We start from the raw sequence: 21,184 nt of genomic DNA, 5'->3' as shown, positions 1-21,184 counted from the left end.
CTTGTGGCGGTGCCCAGAGAATATGGCTGGTGCAGTGGCTGGTGTGAGGGGAGCGGCTGTGACTGACCGCCTTCTGCCTTTTGGCAATTCCCGTTGCTCCATCCTCTCTACTGGCACCCTGCCATCATAATTTATCATCTTCAGTTGCTGCCTCTCAGCTCTTTTGCAGACTTTAATTATCCCTGTCCTGTGTCTTGTTTTCATCTATCTCTGTTAAAATAAATCTCTATCCGCCAGGTCCTTACCCTCTCCTACTCCCAGTCTGCCGTCTCCCCTCCCCCACTTTCAGCTATCTACCTTCCTCCAGTGGCGCAAGATGAAGCTCACATTCAGAGTATGTACCTTGTCTGCTACAACAAACATACGGAATTTCATGAATTATACTGACATGTGTCACTACAGGATTTGAAACAACAAAAATTCGTGATTGATGCGGAACCTTCGGAGACTGTAAGTCATACTGCTCGAGCTCGAAAGCCAGTACCGATGCGGGCCTAACTGAATTTCAGGTCGGCCAGGTGAAAGAGAAGATCTCCACGGAGAAAGGGTGGGATGTACCTTCGCTGAAGCTCATTTACTCTGGTTAGTTAATTGGTTTCTTGCAACGTGTCGATACTCATGGCTGACGTATTTTCCAACTTTGCAGGGAAGATCCTTCAGGATGACAAGACGGTTGAGTTCTACAACATCGAGGAAAAGGGATTTATCGTGTGCATGGTTTCTAAGGTATAAGCTTTTCAAGTTTTTCTTTGATACAACCGTACTAACTACGAGATTCCTCAGCCCAAAACTCAGCCGTCCTCGCAAAGTCCGTCAACACCAGCTAAATCAGTGACTTCAACTCCCGCGCCCCCTCCTGCTCCCGCTCCGTCCACAAACACATCTACAACAGCCACCTCTGGCCCCGTTCCGGCAACCCCTTCGCCCGCTTCATCTGGGGCTGCCCAGTCCTCTGCTAGCACTTTCAACGATCCTTCAGCGCTGTTGACTGGCTCGCAAAGTGAAGAAGTAATCAACCAGATGATGAGCATGGGCTTTGAGCGGGAGCAAATCAACCGTGCTATGAGGGCGGCGTTCTTCAACCCAGACCGGGCAATTGAATATCTGCTGAATGTGAGTCTTGTCGTGTTTCAATTCACGTAACAGTTACTGATCTCTGCCTTTGCAATCAAGGGCATTCCGGAAAATATCCAGCAGGAGCAACAACAAAGATCAGCCGCTACCACCCCTGCCGCTCCTCAAGCCGCCGCTGCTAGCGGAGCTCCACCTGCTACCTCTGGAGAAGACGAGCCGGTCAACCTCTTTGAGGCTGCTGCTCAGGCTGGTGAAGGTCGCGGCGGCGCTGGCGGTGCGTCTGGTGGCGAACCCCAGTCACTCGACTTCTTACGCAATCATCCAGCTTTCCAGCAACTTCGCCAGCTAGTCCAACAGCAACCTCAGATGCTGGAACCTATCCTTCAGCAAGTTGGTCAGGGTAACCCCCAGATTGCCCAGCTCATTGGCCAAAACGAGGAAGCTTTCCTTCAATTGTTGAGCGAAGAGGACGATGCTGCACTTCCTCCGGGCACAACCCAGATTCACGTTACGGAAGAGGAGCGAGACGCCATCGAACGGGTATGCTTTCGATTCCTTGGCCGTTCTTTTTCTCTTAGCTGACTTAGCCCTAGCTCTGCCGACTCGGATTTCCGCGAGACCTAGTTATTCAAGCCTATTTCGCCTGCGATAAGAACGAAGAGCTCGCGGCAAACTACCTGTTTGAGAATTCTGACGACGGTGACGATGCATGAAACTATCATCCGACTTTAGTTAATTATGGTGTGCCGCTACTTTTCTGTCAATCTATCACCCTCCCATACTGAGTAACCGCGATTCGGCTTACGTTATATGTCTCTTTTTCTTTCTCGTAGCGACTGGACTCCGAGCAGATATTCAACATCGGCGCTTCAGTATTCGTAACCTATTTGTACAAGCTATGCTTGGGCAGATTCTCTTTCGCCGACTCGACTCTGTACACAGTTGACACAATTTAAGCAGCCACCTTTATTTTTTCATGTGCTTATGTGACCTATATTATAAAGAACCACTAAGCTACATGAAAAGGCTGCTGGTTGCACCACAATCCTGGTGCAATACCATTCAGTAATACAGAGCAGGACTGGTCAAAGGCCGAAATGCGCAGAGCACGCTATATTATTTCAAGGATTCCTGAAGTCAACCATCTCGTAGGAAAGACTCAACGCAGTGAATAGGATTGTCATAATATCATCCGAGAATGTCGGGAGGGTATATTTGCCATGGATTTCAACCAAATGGTGTTAAGACGAATGTGAAGACTCCGAAAAGAAGGGTAGATAGGAAGGAAGGGTATATTATATAATCTCCTAATCAATTCACCCGGGAATATTATCGAGTTCAAAGAAAAGGGAAAAAAGAACAAGGCATGTACAGAGAAGTGAAGATAGAGAAGAGATTGGCGTCAATCAGGGATATAGACAGCAATATGACAAGGTGAATTGCAAGTGTTAGCTATCCGCAACCTTGATATAAGCTGTGTTGACTGACATAGTACGGATTGGCATAGCTCTGGAAGCTTAGCTGTCAATGGCGCGGCACCCGGGTCGTTGCGCAAGCCAGACTCCCAATCCACGTCTGCCAATCACGCGCTTCATGGTGGGCAAAACGCCATCGGAGCCAAAGTCCAAGTCATCTAGACTTATATGCTTCTTGTAACTCCATAGCTCAAGCAGTTCCAGACTTGAATCAGGAGACTGCGGAGCCAGGAACTGGTCAAGAAAGGTCACTGATTTGGGAGCGACTACGAAGACAGCATCGGGCTGTTCCAAGCTCGACGTTAACTCGGTGCTCTTCTGCTTTGAGCCGCAGGTGGGGACTAAGCGCTCAAGCTCTTTGACCATTTCTGACCCGGGCTTGCCCATCAAGTCACGGGTGTCGATGTTCAGATTTAGGGTAGAGTTGTCGCCTAGTAGCCACAGTGGCGGAGAATACGTCTTCCACCATACTACAGTAGCGAATAGAGACTGTGTGCCCTTCAACGATTCGTGCCACAGAGACGTGGTAGTTGATATGACGGACGGAACTGCTAGCTGTGTGGACACGACGCCGCCCTGATGGTATACACCCATCAAGAAACCCAAGGTTGCGTTAAATATGACCCAAGCTCCTAAAAATATGCGCGATTTGCGGACTTGAAGGCAGCTGAGGAGCAGAGGCACACAAGGTATCAAGAACCGAGGTTCCTGGTGAGGAAAGATTGACAGCATTGCGGTTGCCGATAGAGCAGAAGCTGCGCGGAGGTTCTTAAACCAAGAGGCTATGAAGCCTCTGTTGTACGCTTGCAAAACCATGGCCACAAGCGCAGGGCCAAGAAGTTGAGGAAGGTTGACTAGGAAGTGGTTATAATGAGGATGAAGTCCATGGAGAGCCAGGTTGGAATTGTCGGTGTTGTAGAGGAGATTATTAAGTGGTGTGATTACCGGCGAGCGCAAGACATCCGCGAACGATGCCGATGGTTTGTAGAATGTCGTGTCGGCGAAGACAGCAATGCAGAAGAAGACGAGACCGAATCCAACAAGGGAAAAGAACGATAATGGCCTGCGCGGGAAATTGTAAACAACCAGACCTAAAGACAACTGCAACGGAACTTACTTGCGCCAAAAATGCGGTAGTAACTGGAGTCCTGGAACGACCAGGAAGGCTGGAAATGTGATCCTGTTAAAGATACCTGCTACGCAGATAAAGGATAGAATAGCGCAAGAGAAGAGAGAGGAGCGCCGCTATCACCCATTAGCCAGTCATCACTCTCCAGATTCCGGCTTCGCACCTTGTTATCAATAATACGGTTGATCAAGACTAGACCCCAAGCAACCAACAGCGTCTCGAGCGAGTTTGAGAATGTGTGCGTCTGATGAGTCCAGGTGACATATGAGGATGCCACCAACACCAGAGCTACTCGGCGATGGCGCGGGAGAGGCACCAGATCGTGCACGGCCCAGTCTTCCAGCACGAAGCTCAGCAAGAACATGACCCCCCGAACAACATAGTATACTAGCTCCGCCGGTGGGCTTTCCGTCCCAGTCTCGGTATAGAACCATTTCAGGAGGCTTATCGGGACGCCATAAATCGGGTACAGCGGAAAGACGCTGCGGATCGGGCGCTCGGAGGTAAACTCCCACGGTAGCCGCGACGGATAGGAGAGGATTCGGCCTACGAAAGAAACTGCGTAAGTATTGCAAAGCAGAACATGGTGAGTATTGGCGCATGGTGTGAGTGATGTGGTGTGTGGGGTTAATCAGTCGCGCCGCCGCATCGTCAAATGACCCAAGCCGCACCAAGCCAGGGACAACTCGGTTTAATTGACAAAGAGCTTACCTGCGAAGACCTCGAGGCCCTGAAAATGCTCGTCGGGGTGGATGTAGCTGGGGCTCAGCGCGAAGTAGGCCCGGATCAATAAGAGGAGCAAGTATGTTCGCCTCCACATGGTTTGGATAGGTTGCAAGACGGGAGATTAGACAGATGGAGGTATATCCGGAGCGTAATTCTTGTACTGCACATGCTGCTGCAATCAGGACGCCGTGGAACCGATCAAATTTGATCACGTCGCGACATCAAGACGCGAGTCGTTGGGCAAGAGGTCTTGAAAAACTCTCGAAGGAGAGATATTACGACGGTAAAGATTTTACGGGAAAAAAAAAAAACAAAACGAGAAAAAGGTACGGAGCAGAAAAAGAAACTAATAGTCGGAATGCAATTCAGGGAGGCCAGCGAGTGGAAAAGAGACGCGTTGGGGAATGATATCACTAAGACAAACTATCGATTCATCTCATTTCATTTGGATAAAGCAGAGACACTGTTCCAAACTCGATCGTGAAACTAATTGAGGGGATCGAGGTTGAGTGGCTTTAACAGACTGAAAGAGATGCTTGAGACCCAAGAGCCGCATTCATCCGCGCTTGCTATCTGTAAACTCTCGATTATACAGTATGACACTGGTGTTCTATTTCGGTCGGCTTTGAATCATGATCATGCTGAGCTAGAATAGTCTGGAAGTCATCAGCCAACACCCTGAATAAAGAACTCTCCACTCCTTGGAGATGAGAACTAGGCAAGGGATCTTCGATGGGCTGAGACTGGTGCCTGAGAGAGCGCTATGGGAATAAATAGAGAGTGAAAACCGGGGGAATAGTGATAATGTGACGGACGCCTTCGCCGACACTAAGTCTGTATCTTGCTAACCTACACCTCTCGCCTCTTTCTTGCCGCCTACTTATACCACTCACCACCGTTATCCAAGTGTCTCGCTCACACGAATTATTTTCGCTGTCATATTACGAATCTATATTTTCAATCTCTATCCACTGGCTTATAATCCTAATTGCGATCGGTAAATTACCACCCTTACTAACTGCGCTCCCCGCCTTTAGACCCCTCTTCATTAACACCAGAGCCGACCCCAAGCTTGCACAATTCAACTCCTACCTTCGGTATTTCGGACACCAAAAACTAACGTCGACTGTAGCAACTCCAGTCGTTCAAAATGGCCGAGAAAATGCTTGTTATGACCAGCAACGATGGCAAGAACATCGAAGTCCGTATGTGATTCCGGACCTGCGCTTCTCCCAAGCGTCGCTGTCATGTCGAGGAGCTAACAGTCGATCAGCCCGCGATGTTGCCGAACGTTCTCTTCTCATCAAGAACATGCTCGAGGACCTGGGTGACCCCACAGAGCCCATTCCCATTCCCAACGTAGGCCACTCTTCCCAGAATACCACATAAATCAGACTCTGATCTAGCTTGTCAAACCAGGTCTCGGAAAATGTTTTGAGCAAGGTTCTCGAATGGTGCGCCCACCACCGGAACGACCCTCCCAGCTCTGCGGATGATGACGATTCGCGCCGCAAGACTACGGATATTGAGGAGTGGGACCAGAAGTTCATGCAGGTTGACCAGGAGATGCTCTTTGAGATAATCTTGGTACGTGAAGTCATGCCTATTTCTTTGATTATTTCCATAATATACTAACTTCATTGATAAGGCCGCCAACTACCTTGACATCAAGCCTCTCCTTGACATCGGATGCAAGACTGTCGCCAACATGATCAAGGGCAAGTCCCCCGAGGAAATCCGCAAGACTTTCAACATCCAGAACGACTTCACCCCCGAGGAAGAGGACCAGATCCGCCGCGAGAACGAATGGGCCGAGGAGTGAGTTTTAGATCCCGCAGTTGCACATATATACTAATATCCTACTTTAGCCGCTAAAAATTCTCATTTTGGGATGGTTTCCTCTGCTCTTTTTGTGGACTGCTAACCGGCCCCAATGACAAAGCATGATGAGTTAGTTTCTGAACTTCAATATCAAACAAGGGTCCTCTGGCTCCACGGCGTTATGGGATACTACAACTCAGCGGTTTCGTCTTGCTTGTTAATCTTTTGCCCTCCATGATCACGTTACCCAATGTCATTAGTCTGCTTTTCATAAAATGGTTTCGAATAAATCACTCCATTGCACTGTTAATGACTGATGTATTACCTATCACTCAGTTACATACCTTAACTCCAGGATCAATGGCAGTCATGTTCGCGCTCAGGATATGTCTCTAATCCTCTACTTTCTAGTTAGTGACGTCTTGATTTCTTAATTTAGATGGTATATGACTCGGGATGTAAGTACTTCCACCTGCGTGCGCTGTTGCTATAATTGAGAAAAAGTGCGTAAGACAGAACCATCGACTAGGTACGTAGGACGTAGAACCCTGCCCTAAACGTTTGTGGTAACTACTACGAATACTATATGGCTGGCTTACTTCATCTGCTAAGGAGAGACGCCTATGAAGCAGACTTTGGTTGGGATGAATGTCCGTGAAGAATCCAATGAAGGACCGAGTCCAAGGGAGACTGGAGGTTCAAGCTACCCAGAAGTTAAGAGCCATGTGCCAGTGTTTATGTACTTCTAGCCATTGGAAGCCATGCTAGGTTCCAGTCTTATGAACCAAGTGCTCATGATACCGTCGAATGCTCATTACCCATCATATTTTCGATTTTGTCTCTTTTCTTGTTTCCCTAGAGGCTCGCGTACAATAGTTTGCAATAAGAAAGCAGTAGAGTCCATTCCATCACAGAAACCCGCCCCCACAAGCCCACTTGGCTACTAGATCAAAAATGCCGGCCGCTCATCTTGAGGCTATTCAAAGACGAGTCGCCTTGTCGATTGTAAACCATGGTTCCGAGCACATTGACGTAGATAGCCGGAGACGAGGAATAGGTGAGAGAAGAAAGACAGAATAAGGGAAAGCGGGTATTCGATCGTAGGCAGGTGAAGGCAAGCCTGTCAACGGGTTTTATTTTCTCATTGCAAATTAGAGCATCGCGAGTTCTGAAGGATTTTTGGCCGTGTGTGTGTGTATCACAGTTGAAAATTGAACGGAAAAATCCCAGGAAAACAATGCGTCGACTCGGTCGTGGAAGAAAGCACGAGCTTAGATACCGAGACGGGTCTTGCGCCAGTGTCGTCGCTTAGCGTTGTATCTAAAAAAAAGACAATGTTAGTCGTGGGTTTCCTTTATTGACTCGCGTATCGGTTTGCTGCGACAATTGTGCGTGCGTAATCCAGTGTCTGATCTGGTAGCGATGAAGAGTCTATAAAGACCGTTTCGTTGATATACTAGCATTCTTTCTGACCACACGCGCACACACACACACACACACACCCCCATATATACATTTCCTCCTCTTCTGCACACTGGTCGGAAAAGACGGTTGTAGGCTTCTGGAAACTAGGTCGGACTATATTTACCTGATGGTGTTACCAGTCCTGAGGCGAATCCACTGAGGGATGGGACGGTTCTGCTTCTGAGCTTTGGCAAGCTTTTGCTTGGTGCGGAAACTCTTGTGGCTCTATATCAGGGTTCATCCATGTGTTAGCCAGCAGACACTTCATCGGTTCAGAGTCATTTATGGCGGAGCGGAGGATATTGATCTGATATAAAAATGATCCATCCAATTTGGCGAGTAAGCCGGGGGATTCACTAACCGGCATCTTGATGGGTTGTCGCGACGGCGAGCTGAGTTGTATGGACTGGCGGTAGTGAGGTTGTCGACCGTCTCCAGGCCTTTTCGTGGTGGTGGATTTTTTGGTGCGGACAGGGTTAGCGTTTCGCTTCCCGAGGTCATGTGATTATGCCTCAGGCATGAACAGCCACCTCTATCTTCTGTTTATTCGTATGTCGAAACGATTCTGAATATCATTCTACACGAGACATCGTTGGCTTAGTTTACGACTTTACATTTTTCTTGAGTCTCGCGGCCAAAAAGCAGCAACCGCCTGGGCCTCGCGGTCACCCGGAGTGACTCGAATATGCCTTCAGTCAGCTACAGCCTCACGGCAGTCATACTGCGGCTGTAAATGAGCTTTGTATGGCATGATGTTTCTTCCTTAGCTTCAGTTGTGACGTTCCATCCTATATTAAAAATTCAGATTACAGCGGACTTTGTTCTTATAAAGAATATTTCTGGAGGCGTTAGTGGTATCACACTCTGCGTACTTCATATAGAAGGCAGCTAAAATTAACCTTCCCCGATCCATTACTCAAGTTTTGCACGTCCATATATCTACTTTCAAGATCTCCATGATTGTAACCGCCAAGGTGATTGAAAAATGATTATGTGGCTCCGGCTTATGAGGCGGCTTGACGGACCGTCTACCGTGTTGCGCCTCTGCACCTCCGCAAGCACAACAATCAGCCACATATCGGTGAATTCGAATATCCTGCGGCTTCGATCTCTTGCCATTCACTCCTGGATTGATACATGACTTGATCAAGAGCTGTTCAGGATATATCCTCAGTACTAAGGATCAAGTCATAGACGCTGCTCACTCTGCACAGCCAGTCGTATGCAAGCCACTGGCTGAATTCATCGACAGTATGGTGTCGCACTGTACTCTCTGCAGGCTCGGTCGGACTATCAAGATGACAGATATCAGCAGACGATTCCATTCGGTCTCCCATAAAATCCTGGTGGGCCAGGTCTGCTGCAGCGAATTCCAGCCCATAAGCATATATTCAACGCACTGCAGCTCCCAGCGTCCCCCCTATAACCGCACAGGTTACCGAAACCGTGGAATACCGACAGGACGCTGCGTTGGGTATCGATAGCCAGGGAAGTGCATATCAGATCCTTTGTGACGTCCTCCGCTCCCAATAGAGAAAGAAGGAATGCAAGCAGGTAAGCTACGGAATTATATAAGCACTGAATCTCATGTACCCCTCTTGAGCTCACAGTCTGCTGTACATGCACAACCACAGCATTAAGCTGGGGCGATGTATTCAGAATACGACACTGCGTGTCAGCTGAATCTCACCTGTAAGGGAAATACGGACCATGCTACAACTTTTTCTAGGAGGCGCTTCGTATTCGTTTAAAGTAGATTTGGAACGGACTTGGGAATTAGCGTCCATTCTTTTCAACTCCACTTATGTCCTTCCGCTCCTCAATAAGCGCAGGAATTAGAGACCTTCGAACAATTCAGAATTCTAGAATTTTCCTTAGGACGGTGACTCGAGACCAGAGTCGCGAAGGCAACACTAGCAGCTGCACAGTTGGCCACATTATGAGCAGGCTGAGCCTGAGACATTCACAAAAACATTATTTCGCCTCAAACAAGCATTTAGGCGCTATGACAGGAATGGCTATTTTTCTCCGCCGGCGTTTTCCTTCGGGGGTCTTGGGACCCAACTTCGGGGCCACCAGGCTCCAAAGTGCGAACGAACTGTGGCCGCGTAACCAAGATCGCCAACGAGGACGTCAGTTCCACATCAAAGTCTGCTTGGAGGAATGTCGGGGTACGGACATTTCAAGGGCCGAAGGTCAAGGTTCCAGCCACTGCGTCAATGGACATTATAGAATAGTAAGCACATGCAACGTCACGGGAATGCTGTCCAACCAATGCATGCACTGTACTAGCGTGCACAAGAAAATTTTACAATTATCCCGCTAGGTCTTTCTTATCTATTCTGTTGATGGCAGTTCCAGGCAGTTCCAGGCAGCTAGCTCTACACGGCTAGATAAATTAATGAGTCACCTCCGTCTCCAGCTGAACCCAGCAATCATCAACTGATTTCCCAAAAGGGGACCCCGGCGTCGTTCACAGGAGTCTATGCAGTGGTTCTGCAAGGACTGTTATTGTTTGAATTACATTATTACAAGAAACAAAGGCTATCAAATCATGTCCTTTTGTTTATAATTCTTTTCCCTCTTTGAAATCTCCGATAGAGACAACGACAGTCAACAATATTAAGATGCTGTAGCAGCTGAACGAAGTATTGTTGCTGCTGGCAAAAGCTGGACCATAAATGATGATACCTGCTCGGGGGTTGTAATCCCCGACTGACGGGTCCAGCTTGAAGGATGCAGGATGACACTTCGCTTGCACAAAGATCTCGGGAAGTTGGGGCTCCGATGATCCAGACTAGCTCGAGTGGGCATATGCATGTAGTCAAGCATTGATTATTTTAACTAGCGATGGATGTCTGCGCTTTGCGTCTAGCATAGGTAGCCTAGATATTGTTGATTATTTCTCCTAGCATTGTGCCCCTATATTACCATCAAGTACGAACACTGCGATCTCAATTATATCGAACTCCGACTCCGACTCCGACTCCGCGTACAACTATTTTACTATTTTACTCTAGATCCTCTGCGAACATCCTCGTATTCTGATTTTGTTAAAAGATTTCTGACCACCCGAACGTCTGTCGCGCAGAAGTTGTCGGCATTCTCTCATGGAGTGGTAATCCTGATCTAAACCGTCGACGTTTCCTAATTCGGCAGGGGCTTAGCCTCCCGGCTTCGAACGCAAGATGTCCCCGCTAGAGACAAATCCCCTTTCGCCAGAGACTGCTATGCGCGAACCTGCTGAGACTTCAACGACGGAGGAGCAAGCTTCTACACCACACGCTGCGGACGAGAAGAAAATCCTCAGCGACCTCTCGGCTCCATCTAGTACTACAGCAACCCCCGCAGACAAGGAGCACCGTCCTAAATCGTCGTCCAGCAATAATGCGGTCTCGGTCAACGAAGTCGATGCGCTTATTGCGCACCTGCCAGAAGACGAGAGGCAGGTCTTGAAGACGCAGCTGGAGGAGATCAAAGTAAACATCTCCTTCTTCGGTCTCTGGCGGTATGCAACAAAGATGGATATACTTATCATGGTAATCAGTACAATCTGTGCCATTGCTGCCGGTGCTGCATTGCCTCTATTCACGGCACGTATTTGTTCCTGCAGGTTTTCAGAAGCTCGCGGCTAACTTGTCCAGATCCTCTTCGGTTCGCTAGCGTCGACTTTCCAGAGGATAATGTTATATCAAATCTCGTACGACGAGTTCTATGATGAATTGACCAAGAACGTACTGTACTTCGTATACCTCGGTATCGGCGAGTTTGTCACTGTCTATGTTAGTACTGTTGGCTTCATCTATACCGGAGAACACGCCACGCAGAAGATCCGCGAGTATTACCTTGAGTCTATCCTGCGCCAGAACATTGGCTATTTTGATAAACTCGGTGCCGGGGAAGTGACCACCCGTATAACAGCCGATACAAACCTTATCCAGGATGGCATTTCGGAGAAGGTCGGTCTCACTTTGACTGCCCTGGCGACATTCGTGACAGCATTCATTATCGCCTACGTCAAATACTGGAAGTTGGCTCTAATTTGCAGCTCAACAATTGTGGCCCTCGTTCTCACCATGGGCGGTGGTTCTCAGTTTATCATCAAGTACAGCAAAAAGTCGCTTGACAGCTACGGTGCAGGCGGCACTGTTGCGGAAGAGGTCATCAGCTCCATCAGAAATGCCACAGCGTTTGGCACCCAAGACAAGCTTGCGAAGCAGTATGAGGTCCACTTAGACGAAGCTGAGAAATGGGGAACAAAGAACCAGATTGTCATGGGTTTCATGATTGGCGCCATGTTTGGCCTTATGTACTCGAACTACGGTCTTGGCTTCTGGATGGGTTCTCGTTTCCTGGTAGATGGTGCAGTCGATGTGGGTGATATTCTCACAGTTCTCATGGCCATCTTGATCGGATCGTTCTCCTTGGGGAACGTTAGTCCAAATGCTCAAGCATTTACAAACGCTGTGGCCGCGGCCGCAAAGATATTTGGAACGATCGATCGCCAGTCCCCATTAGATCCATATTCGAACGAAGGGAAGACGCTCGACCATTTTGAGGGCCACATTGAGTTACGCAATGTCAAGCATATTTACCCATCTAGACCCGAGGTCACCGTCATGGAGGATGTTTCTCTGTCAATGCCCGCTGGAAAAACAACCGCTTTAGTCGGCCCCTCTGGCTCTGGAAAAAGTACGGTGGTCGGCTTGGTTGAGCGATTCTACATGCCTGTTCGCGGTACGGTTTTGCTGGATGGCCATGACATCAAGGACCTCAATCTCCGCTGGCTTCGCCAACAGATCTCTTTGGTTAGCCAGGAGCCTGTTCTTTTTGGCACGACGATTTATAAGAATATTAGGCACGGTCTCATCGGCACAAAGTACGAGAATGAATCCGAGGATAAGGTCCGGGAACTCATCGAGAACGCGGCAAAAATGGCGAATGCTCATGACTTTATTACTGCCTTGCCTGAAGGTTATGAGACCAATGTTGGGCAGCGTGGCTTTCTCCTTTCAGGTGGCCAGAAACAGCGCATTGCAATCGCCCGTGCCGTTGTTAGTGACCCAAAAATCCTGCTCCTGGATGAAGCTACTTCGGCCTTGGACACAAAATCCGAAGGCGTGGTTCAAGCAGCTTTGGAGAGGGCAGCTGAAGGCCGAACTACTATTGTGATCGCTCATCGCCTTTCCACGATCAAAACGGCGCACAACATTGTGGTTCTGGTCAATGGCAAAATTGCTGAACAAGGAACTCACGATGAATTGGTTGACCGCGGAGGCGCTTATCGCAAACTTGTGGAGGCTCAACGTATCAATGAACAGAAGGAAGCTGACGCCTTGGAGGACGCCGACGCTGAGGATCTCACGAATGCAGATATTGCCAAAATCAAAACTGCGTCAAGCGCATCATCCGATCTCGACGGAAAACCCACAACCATTGACCGCACGGGCACCCACAAGTCTGTTTCCAGCGCGATTCTTTCTAAAAGACCCCCCGAAACAACTCCGAAATACTCATTATGGACGCTGCTCAAATTTGTTGCTTCCTTCAACCGCCCTGAAATCCCGTACATGCTCATCGGTCTTGTCTTCTCAGTGTTAGCTGGTGGTGGCCAACCCACGCAAGCAGTGCTATATGCTAAAGCCATCAGCACACTCTCGCTCCCAGAATCACAATATAGCAAGCTTCGACATGATGCGGATTTCTGGTCATTGATGTTCTTCGTGGTTGGTATCATTCAGTTTATCACGCAGTCAACCAATGGTGCTGCATTTGCCGTATGCTCCGAGAGACTTATTCGTCGCGCGAGAAGCACTGCCTTTCGGACGATACTCCGTCAAGACATTGCTTTCTTTGACAAGGAAGAGAATAGCACCGGCGCTCTGACCTCTTTCCTGTCCACCGAGACGAAGCATCTCTCCGGTGTTAGCGGTGTGACTCTAGGCACGATCTTGATGACCTCCACGACCCTAGGAGCGGCTATCATTATTGCCCTGGCGATTGGGTGGAAATTGGCCTTAGTTTGTATCTCGGTTGTGCCGGTTCTCCTGGCATGCGGTTTCTACCGATTCTATATGCTAGCCCAGTTTCAATCACGCTCCAAGCTTGCTTATGAGGGATCTGCAAACTTTGCTTGCGAGGCTACATCGTCTATCCGCACAGTTGCGTCATTAACCCGGGAAAGGGATGTCTGGGAGATTTACCATGCCCAGCTTGACGCACAAGGCAGGACCAGTCTAATCTCTGTCTTGAGGTCATCCCTGTTATATGCGTCGTCGCAGGCACTTGTTTTCTTCTGCGTTGCGCTCGGGTTTTGGTACGGAGGGACACTTCTTGGTCACCACGAGTATGACATTTTCCGCTTCTTTGTTTGTTTCTCCGAGATTCTCTTTGGTGCTCAATCCGCGGGCACCGTCTTTTCCTTTGCACCAGACATGGGCAAGGCGAAGAATGCGGCCGCCGAATTCCGACGACTGTTCGACCGAAAGCCACAAATTGATAACTGGTCTGAAGAGGGCGAGAAGCTCGAAACGGTGGAAGGTGAAATCGAATTTAGGAACGTGCACTTCAGATACCCGACCCGCCCAGAACAGCCTGTCCTGCGCGGCTTGGACCTGACCGTGAAGCCTGGACAATATGTTGCGCTTGTCGGACCCAGCGGTTGTGGCAAGAGTACCACCATTGCATTGCTTGAGCGCTTTTACGATGCGATTGCCGGGTCCATCCTTGTTGATGGGAAGGACATAAGTAAACTAAATATCAACTCCTACCGCAGCTTTCTGTCACTGGTCAGCCAGGAGCCGACACTGTACCAGGGCACCATCAAGGAAAACATCTTACTTGGTATTGTCGAAGATGACGTACCGGAAGAATTCTTGATTAAGGCTTGCAAGGACGCTAATATCTACGACTTCATCATGTCGCTCCCGTAAGTTCATATTTCTGTCCTTCATCCTATACCTGGTCCGCTAACATGCAACAATAGGGAGGGCTTTAATACAGTTGTTGGCAGCAAGGGAGGCATGTTGTCTGGCGGCCAAAAGCAACGTGTGGCCATTGCCCGAGCCCTTCTTCGGGATCCCAAAATCCTTCTTCTCGATGAAGCGACGTCAGCCCTCGACTCCGAGTCAGAAAAGGTCGTCCAGGCGGCTTTGGATGCCGCTGCCCGAGGCCGAACCACAATCGCCGTTGCACACCGACTCAGCACGATTCAAAAGGCGGACGTTATCTATGTTTTCGACCAAGGCAAGATCGTCGAAAGCGGAACGCACAGCGAACTGGTCCAGAAAAAGGGCCGGTACTACGAGCTGGTCAACTTGCAGAGCTTGGGCAAGGGCCATTGATCGCATCTCCCCTCATAATTATCTTCTCCGGCTACTTTCTTGCATATATATAATCTTGGATATCTCCTTGACAGTCTGATGGTGTGCTAGCACGTTTTTCCTTACCTTGACTTTTTGTATAGAATTCTCGGGCTCGTTAAGCCTAGTTATTGGTTTTTCTTTTTCTTTTATTTCTTTTATTTCTACTTCTTTTTATTTTCTTTTTATTAGACTTCTCGTCTCATAGCAGACACTCTCCTCTACCTATGTACCTTATAGATGAGATGAAAAGAAAAAGCAGACAAACCACTCCATACTCCACAACTCCTGCATTTGTCATAATCCATCATTACAAGCTATCCATCCACCTGAAAAGCTCAATCTTTCATACCCAGCCCAAACTCTTTTTGCACTTCAACCTGCCTCACCCCGCGTGCATCAGCAATGAGACCCATCAAGCCCTGCCCAATATCTTTGATCTCGTTATACTCGTGCAGTAGCCGAATATGCCGTTTTACCGTTTTAGATGGGTCATCCCTTGACGTAGCTTAGTAGGTGTGTTCTTTAACAGCAGAGAGGAACGAGAAAACCAAGCTGAAGGCGTGCCTTACTTCAATCCAGCCCGTATGTCGGCAATTTGAGCTTCGAGTTGAGCGCATTGGGATTCAAGGGCTGTTACTGATGCGCGGAGACTCGCCTAAGTCTACGTTAGTAGGACGTTAGTTGGATATTGCAGCTGGGTAAACTTGCCAACTTTTTATCTCTCTGGGAATCATGGTGGGGTATGGAAGAGTCTTGGGGTTTCTCTGAGGATGAAGGCATGGCTATGCTCTTGTGGCTTTAGATTTTGGATATGGATAGAGAGATCTGCTAGATTATTTCAAGATGAGGTCCTTAGTTCCAGGTATGTTGTAGTAAGTATCAGCATTGACGTTCTTGGGCACCCCACAATATTGCCACGATCTCAGCAACCGTACAAAGATAGAGACTGACTCAATCCATGAAACTAGCCTCATTCATCGGCATTCAAGAAAAAAAAATAAGATAGATATCTCTTGTAACTCTGTACTCCGTAGCTGCTATAGATGGGGTGGGCACGTGCAGCCAATCCGGGCGAGTGTTATCTCCATTTCTCAGTCTCCGTCTCCATTACCCGGCCCGCTTCCGATCGTTTCAATCAGAAGATTCGTAAGCCTGCCTCTCTTCTCTCCCCTCATCCTCCTCCTTCTTTCCGCAAACCAGCAAAGAAGGCAAGATGTTGGGCGCTCTTCGTTTACGCGGGGTACTTGGAGCTTTGCTCCTCGCTTCCCCTGCCCTGGCTCACGGCGACCATTCGCATGTTCCCGAAGGTGCTGCTATCTCAGACGACCCTATTGTATGATGCCCTGCCTAGCTATGCTTAACTTTGCGCGGACTGACAATGCGCCAATGTTCTAGGACTCGACACTATGGATTCATATGATTCTCATGGGAGTGTCCTTTGGCATAATCTTTCCCTTGGGCATGGTACTTGGGGTATGTCTCTCGAATCGTACCGTCTCCCTCCGAGCTCAGTCTGACTCTTTGTCCTTTCTCAACATAGATCATTCGGTCACGATGGCACGTTCCTGTCCAAGTTATCGGAACCGCGATCGCCGTTGTTGCATACTTTCTTGGCCATGCGCACAAGGGTCGCCAGTTCGCCAAAAACGTCCACGCCTCGTTCGCGAATTGGCTCATGTTCTTCTTGGCCGCACAGGTCATTCTTGGGGTTTATCTCAAGTTACATATCGAGAAGGGAATTCTTGGGAAATTCCGCAAAATCCTCGTTCTTCTCCACGGCATCCTAGGCAAGTTAATGCCGATTTTGAGCTGGGTGCAGATGTTGTTTGGAGGGATCACTTCGTTGGGTTTCTGCCGCGATGACCATCTCGGACAATGCCTGGCTCACTTCATTATGGGCAGCGCCTTCATCGCGTACGGTATCCTGCTTACCATCCTCCTACTCGTCGGTCAGTACTGGTTGCGCCGAACCGGCCGCAGTCAGGAGTTTTTCGATTCCCTGGTCATCGCGGCATGGGGCTGTGTCAACACTTTCACGGAGCATAGGTGGGGCGGGCCTTGGGTTCATAATGATTTGCAGCACACCACTATGGGCATTGTCTGGTGGTGCGCTGGTCTGCTGGGTATCTGGCTGAGCAGGAAGCGGAATGGCCGACCCAAGAGGAATCTTATTCCGGCTATTGTTATCCTCCTTACAGGCTATGCCATGTCCGGTCATCCACAACACTCGATGATCAGCACCATGATTCATAAAATCTTTGGATACACGTTGATGGCGGCTGGTTTGACCCGAATCATCGAGATTTCTTTTGTGCTGAGGGACCGGAGCAGTGTAAGCGCGGATGGGTCGGACCCTAACAGCTTCCAATACTTAACGCCTTTCGTAAGTTTCCTGACTTACCTATGGCATAAAAAGCAGGCATTATTCTAACGATTGTCCTACAGCTATTGTACGCCTCTGGATTCCTCTTCATGGGTGCCACAGAAGAGCAGATGATGCTCCTTGAAAATGCCGGCATCACCCACGTATCTTACGTACTCATCCTCTACAGCATCGCATTCATCCTCTTTCTATGTATGTCCCCTTTCCGTTTACTCAACCATATACACAGTATTAACTTTTGATTTCCTATAGTTGTAAACATTCTACTCCATATCTACGCCGTGCACGCCTGGCCCGAGTCCGCAGACCCGGCAGCCCATTCCCACTCCCGCATAAGTACCGACATCTCTGACCAGGGCCCCTCCGGCTCCATCGCCCTGCCTAACGGGCCAGGTAGCAGCCGCTTCACGCACGTGAACGGCCACGCCCGCACGCCCTCCGAAGCACAGCGCATCCAGGACGCTGAGACTTTTGAGCTCCAAGGTCTTATCTCAGATGAGGAGGAAGATGAGGATAAAGTTCCACCTTATGAGGGAAGAAGACATGGCCCTGGTCCAAGAAAAGCGGAAGATGAAGAAAGCGCACCACTTTTCAGGAAGGACAGGGAGTAGAGGTTTTTCAAAACGCGCATGACGGCTTTCGTGAGAATATATGGAATTGGGTTCTCCTTGTTTGGTTTATTTGGAGTGTGAGGAACACTCCCTAATATTGCATCTTTAGTTTTAGTACCTGTCCGGCTTTTCCATTTGGTTTAAGGTTGGGTGAATGGCGTTGCGCTTGGTGCTTGTTTGTCTGCTTGCTTGCGAACTAATACATATTTGCATCATATGAAACCACAGTCTTGGTAAACCCAGTAGATACAGTTTCCTTGTACTCCGGACGCTAGTTGTTTATCGACAACCACATACGTACTTTAACTGGCGTGGCTTGGCGTTTTCAATGTTACGACATACATATATCCCGCAGTCAATTCACTGTGGTGTAGATTGGAAGTAAACAGGAAAAGAAGGTGCCCGGACGATTATCCCGGATCCATTATCGACCCCATATTCAATGGTTAAACCTTATCATACAGTCATGAATCTGCTCCCAACCCAGGTAGTACCCAATCCTGGCCGTAAGTTGGAAAGAGAAAGAAAGTCGAAGGCTAAATCGAACCGAAATATACGTTAACCTCTCCACTGATCTATGCAGCACGCTCTTTCATGGCGTATTCCGCAATAGTATGAGGTCACCGGAGTTATAGGGTTACGACAACCCTACGCCCGGCTGGCCATTTCCTATGCTCGGCTGACCATTTTCTATACCCGGGTGACCATTCAGTGGAATTGGATTCGGAGCCGGAGGAACGGCAGCCATGGCATTTGGTGTATCCATTGAGTAGAAAGGGTGTAGCGAATAGATGGGGGCAACAGATCTCTCGCCATCAACCAGAAGGAGATTTTGAAGAGGCTGCTCCCGAGCGCTCAGGACATTCATCACGTCTTGGGCTAAAGCACCTCCTAAGAAACCGGCCACTGGACTTAGTTCGCTTCCGAGATTTGACAGGAAAGTTCGCAAGAATGCTGAATCGAGGGTGCTAATGTCAAGCTTGAGTTCCTGGTGCGCATCCCGAGCCAGTTTCGTGAATGATTCAAGATCTTGGTGTGAAAAGGTTGGCAATCTGCCATGGTTGATTTTCTGAAACTCCCAGAGGGCTCGAAGACAGCTCAGAAGCGGTGTCACTTGCTTTCGGCGGCGGGGTAGACGTGTCAATTCGTCGGGTAGCGGTGATGTGTTTGCTAGAAGGAGAGGATGGTATTTCTCTCGTTTCGTGACCATCTCAATCATTTTGTCATTCTCCTTCTTCGAAGTTATGTTCAAAATAGTCCGAGTTGATGTTTCGTTTATAGGCGATGGAACGTTTGATTTCTCTCGTGTGATCACGAAGTCATGTTCAATTAGGTCAGAAAAAACAAAACCGTAGAATCCATGCAGGCCAGCTGCGTAAAACGGTCGTCCGGCTACACGACAGGCCGAATTGATGACATTGTACATGGCGAAGTCAAGCTCGGTTGCAATTGTTAAGTCGAACTGCCCGAAGAACTCTGGCGGCTTGCTGGAAATGCCACTTGCATCTGCGTAGACCTTGACTCGTTTATTGTAGGCTCGTACTGCTGGGGCCGCAGCTTGGGCCCGATTTTGACCAATACAATCCTGGTTCACGAGAAACTGCGCTCCAAGATCCTCTTCGGTGACGATCCCATCATCAATTATAGTCAAGCTTCCGATCCCTGCTAACACCAGATTTTTGGCAACTTCATTTGCCAGCGCTTTGAAGGTGATGATGAGGATATTCGCAGACCGCAACCTAAGTACATTTCGCCGTTAGTCAAGGATTCGGTCCACGAAACTGTTCGATTCCACTCACTTCTCCTGGGCCTTGACTCCCCAGAGACGGATTTGACGATCGTACAGCGCAATTTCATCTGTTGAACTGTTACGAAAGATTCATCATAAGGATTTTGAGTATAGTTCAAAATCGATCGTACCTGGGCTGATCGACTGATCTTGCGAGTCCATGGTGAAGTATTCTTGTGCGTGGAGTCGAGATTGACCGGCTGAATTGACTACAGCAGTCAGATTAATCTCAGCGTTGACTCGGATAATCGAAGGTTCGCCGGATTAGAGAGAAGAATAGAGGTGGAGGATGTTGCAAAGAAGAGTCTGTTTAGGCGCGAAGCCGAGACGAGGAAAGAAGGGAATGCGAAACGAGGTTAGGTGACGAACTATATAACCTCACTTCTGCTTCCGAGGCAGGCTAATTTCGCCTCTCAGCCGCAACAGCAAGGCGGCAGAGTGACCTCCAGTTGTGAGATAAAATAGGTATCTCAGCAATAGCAGGGGAAGTAATAAGATCAGCTTCTAGCGTCAAGGCGGGGGGATAGCGCGGCAGTGTTGGACGAAGAAAGCCAAGATCGAGAGAGAAGCACGAGAGGGGCAGAAGAGGGGCGCGGGAGGCGACCGAGCATCACTCAATGTGTTACCAGAATGCATGAAGCCAGCAAAAGACGCCGAGCCAGCCGCTTGCCAGCAACCCAGACACAGGTAAAGCGAAGCTGGATGAGTTTTAGAAGGGAAACATGCCAGTGCAGAAAGCGAGTATGCATCACGTGAGCGGGCAGATAAGCGCCCTTTATCGCGTCGAGCCCCAGGAGCGTCATCAGACAACTCACCCCCTTCACTTGTCCCTTCCATCCTACTAAGATCTGCTCACTGTCATTTGCCGTTCTTTTTCCCTCGCTGCCGCTGTTCGGCTCCTTGCATTCTGTGTGCCGCGTATCGTTTGTTTTAGATCCACTCACCTCCACATTCGCCCGGTATAGTCCTCCAGTCTCCGCCTTCCCCATCCCATCGCCAAATCGGCTAAGAACTAACGACACTTGCACTTCCGTTCCATAGGATGGTACGTAAGGAATATACCATTTTCCATTCCAGGGCCCATATCCTTCATACCAGTTCGTAGGTTAGCTAGTCAGCCCTCCATGTGTTGACTTCTTGTCCATCCTTATCTAGTCGGGGAATTACGACCATCCTCCCGCTTCTCGCCGTGTCGTCCGAGGAAGCAGATCCGGCGATAGATCTTATCGACCAAACACGAACCGCCTGCAGCACCTACGCAACCTATTGAATACTGAACGCAACAGAAATACCTCCGCGCGAGCACTAGAGACACTCGACCAAGAGCTGGAGGAGTTCCGTTCCGAAC

The 21,184-nt window shown here is 48.9% G+C and overlaps 7 protein-coding genes across 7 annotated transcripts, besides 1 other annotated feature; 4 read left to right on the top strand and 3 right to left on the bottom strand.

The window, feature by feature from the left end:
* Positions 1 to 21,184: part of a sequence feature (contig 1.38 569..233386(1)) that runs on past both edges of the window.
* Positions 159 to 1,847, top strand: ANIA_02304 (putative UV excision repair protein (RadW)). The gene is made up of 7 exons (XM_050613010.1): positions 159 to 334; positions 403 to 450; positions 510 to 582; positions 647 to 726; positions 784 to 1,113; positions 1,174 to 1,614; positions 1,668 to 1,847. Exons 1-7 carry the CDS (start codon positions 317 to 319, stop codon positions 1,785 to 1,787), a joined length of 1,110 nt encoding a protein of 369 aa, XP_050468855.1. The 5' UTR covers positions 159 to 316; the 3' UTR covers positions 1,788 to 1,847.
* smp3 (glycosylphosphatidylinositol-alpha 1,2 mannosyltransferase smp3) lies at positions 2,592 to 4,498 on the bottom strand (the record flags this gene model as incomplete). The annotated part of the gene is made up of 4 exons (XM_050613009.1): positions 2,592 to 3,650; positions 3,705 to 3,794; positions 3,842 to 4,224; positions 4,390 to 4,498. The coding sequence occupies 4 exons, from the start codon at positions 4,496 to 4,498 to the stop codon at positions 2,592 to 2,594; spliced, it is 1,641 nt and encodes a 546-aa protein (XP_050468854.1).
* skpA (SCF ubiquitin ligase subunit skpA) lies at positions 5,555 to 6,494 on the top strand (the record flags this gene model as incomplete). The annotated part of the gene is made up of 5 exons (XM_654814.2): positions 5,555 to 5,609; positions 5,678 to 5,763; positions 5,824 to 5,991; positions 6,053 to 6,222; positions 6,273 to 6,494. The coding sequence occupies 5 exons, from the start codon at positions 5,555 to 5,557 to the stop codon at positions 6,277 to 6,279; spliced, it is 486 nt and encodes a 161-aa protein (XP_659906.2). The 3' UTR covers positions 6,280 to 6,494.
* Positions 6,907 to 8,102, bottom strand: ANIA_02301 (eL39 family ribosomal protein). Its single transcript, XM_050613008.1, has 3 exons — positions 8,051 to 8,102; positions 7,814 to 7,914; positions 6,907 to 7,545 (listed from the first exon to the last, which is right to left on the bottom strand). Exons 1-3 carry the CDS (start codon positions 8,054 to 8,056, stop codon positions 7,497 to 7,499), a joined length of 156 nt encoding a protein of 51 aa, XP_050468853.1. The 5' UTR covers positions 8,057 to 8,102; the 3' UTR covers positions 6,907 to 7,496.
* Positions 10,878 to 15,332, top strand: mdr1 (type IV ATP-binding cassette transporter atrD; the record flags this gene model as incomplete). The annotated part of the gene is made up of 3 exons (XM_654812.2): positions 10,878 to 11,286; positions 11,353 to 14,617; positions 14,675 to 15,332. 3 exons carry the CDS (start codon positions 10,878 to 10,880, stop codon positions 15,030 to 15,032), a joined length of 4,032 nt encoding a protein of 1,343 aa, XP_659904.1. The 3' UTR covers positions 15,033 to 15,332.
* Positions 16,243 to 18,047, top strand: ANIA_02299 (uncharacterized protein; the record flags this gene model as incomplete). The annotated part of the gene is made up of 3 exons (XM_050613007.1): positions 16,243 to 17,436; positions 17,499 to 17,628; positions 17,689 to 18,047. Exons 1-3 carry the CDS (start codon positions 16,729 to 16,731, stop codon positions 18,045 to 18,047), a joined length of 1,197 nt encoding a protein of 398 aa, XP_050468852.1. The 5' UTR covers positions 16,243 to 16,728.
* Positions 18,612 to 19,998, bottom strand: ANIA_02298 (E1 ubiquitin-activating protein AOS1; the record flags this gene model as incomplete). The annotated part of the gene is made up of 3 exons (XM_654810.2): positions 18,612 to 19,786; positions 19,847 to 19,904; positions 19,968 to 19,998. The coding sequence occupies 3 exons, from the start codon at positions 19,996 to 19,998 to the stop codon at positions 18,685 to 18,687; spliced, it is 1,191 nt and encodes a 396-aa protein (XP_659902.1). The 3' UTR covers positions 18,612 to 18,684.

The sequence above is a fragment of the Aspergillus nidulans genome, chromosome VII, assembly GCF_000011425.1.
Source record: "Aspergillus nidulans FGSC A4 chromosome VII".
NCBI lineage: Eukaryota > Fungi > Ascomycota > Eurotiomycetes > Eurotiales > Aspergillaceae > Aspergillus > Aspergillus nidulans.
This window is presented reverse-complemented; position numbering and strand designations above follow the sequence as displayed.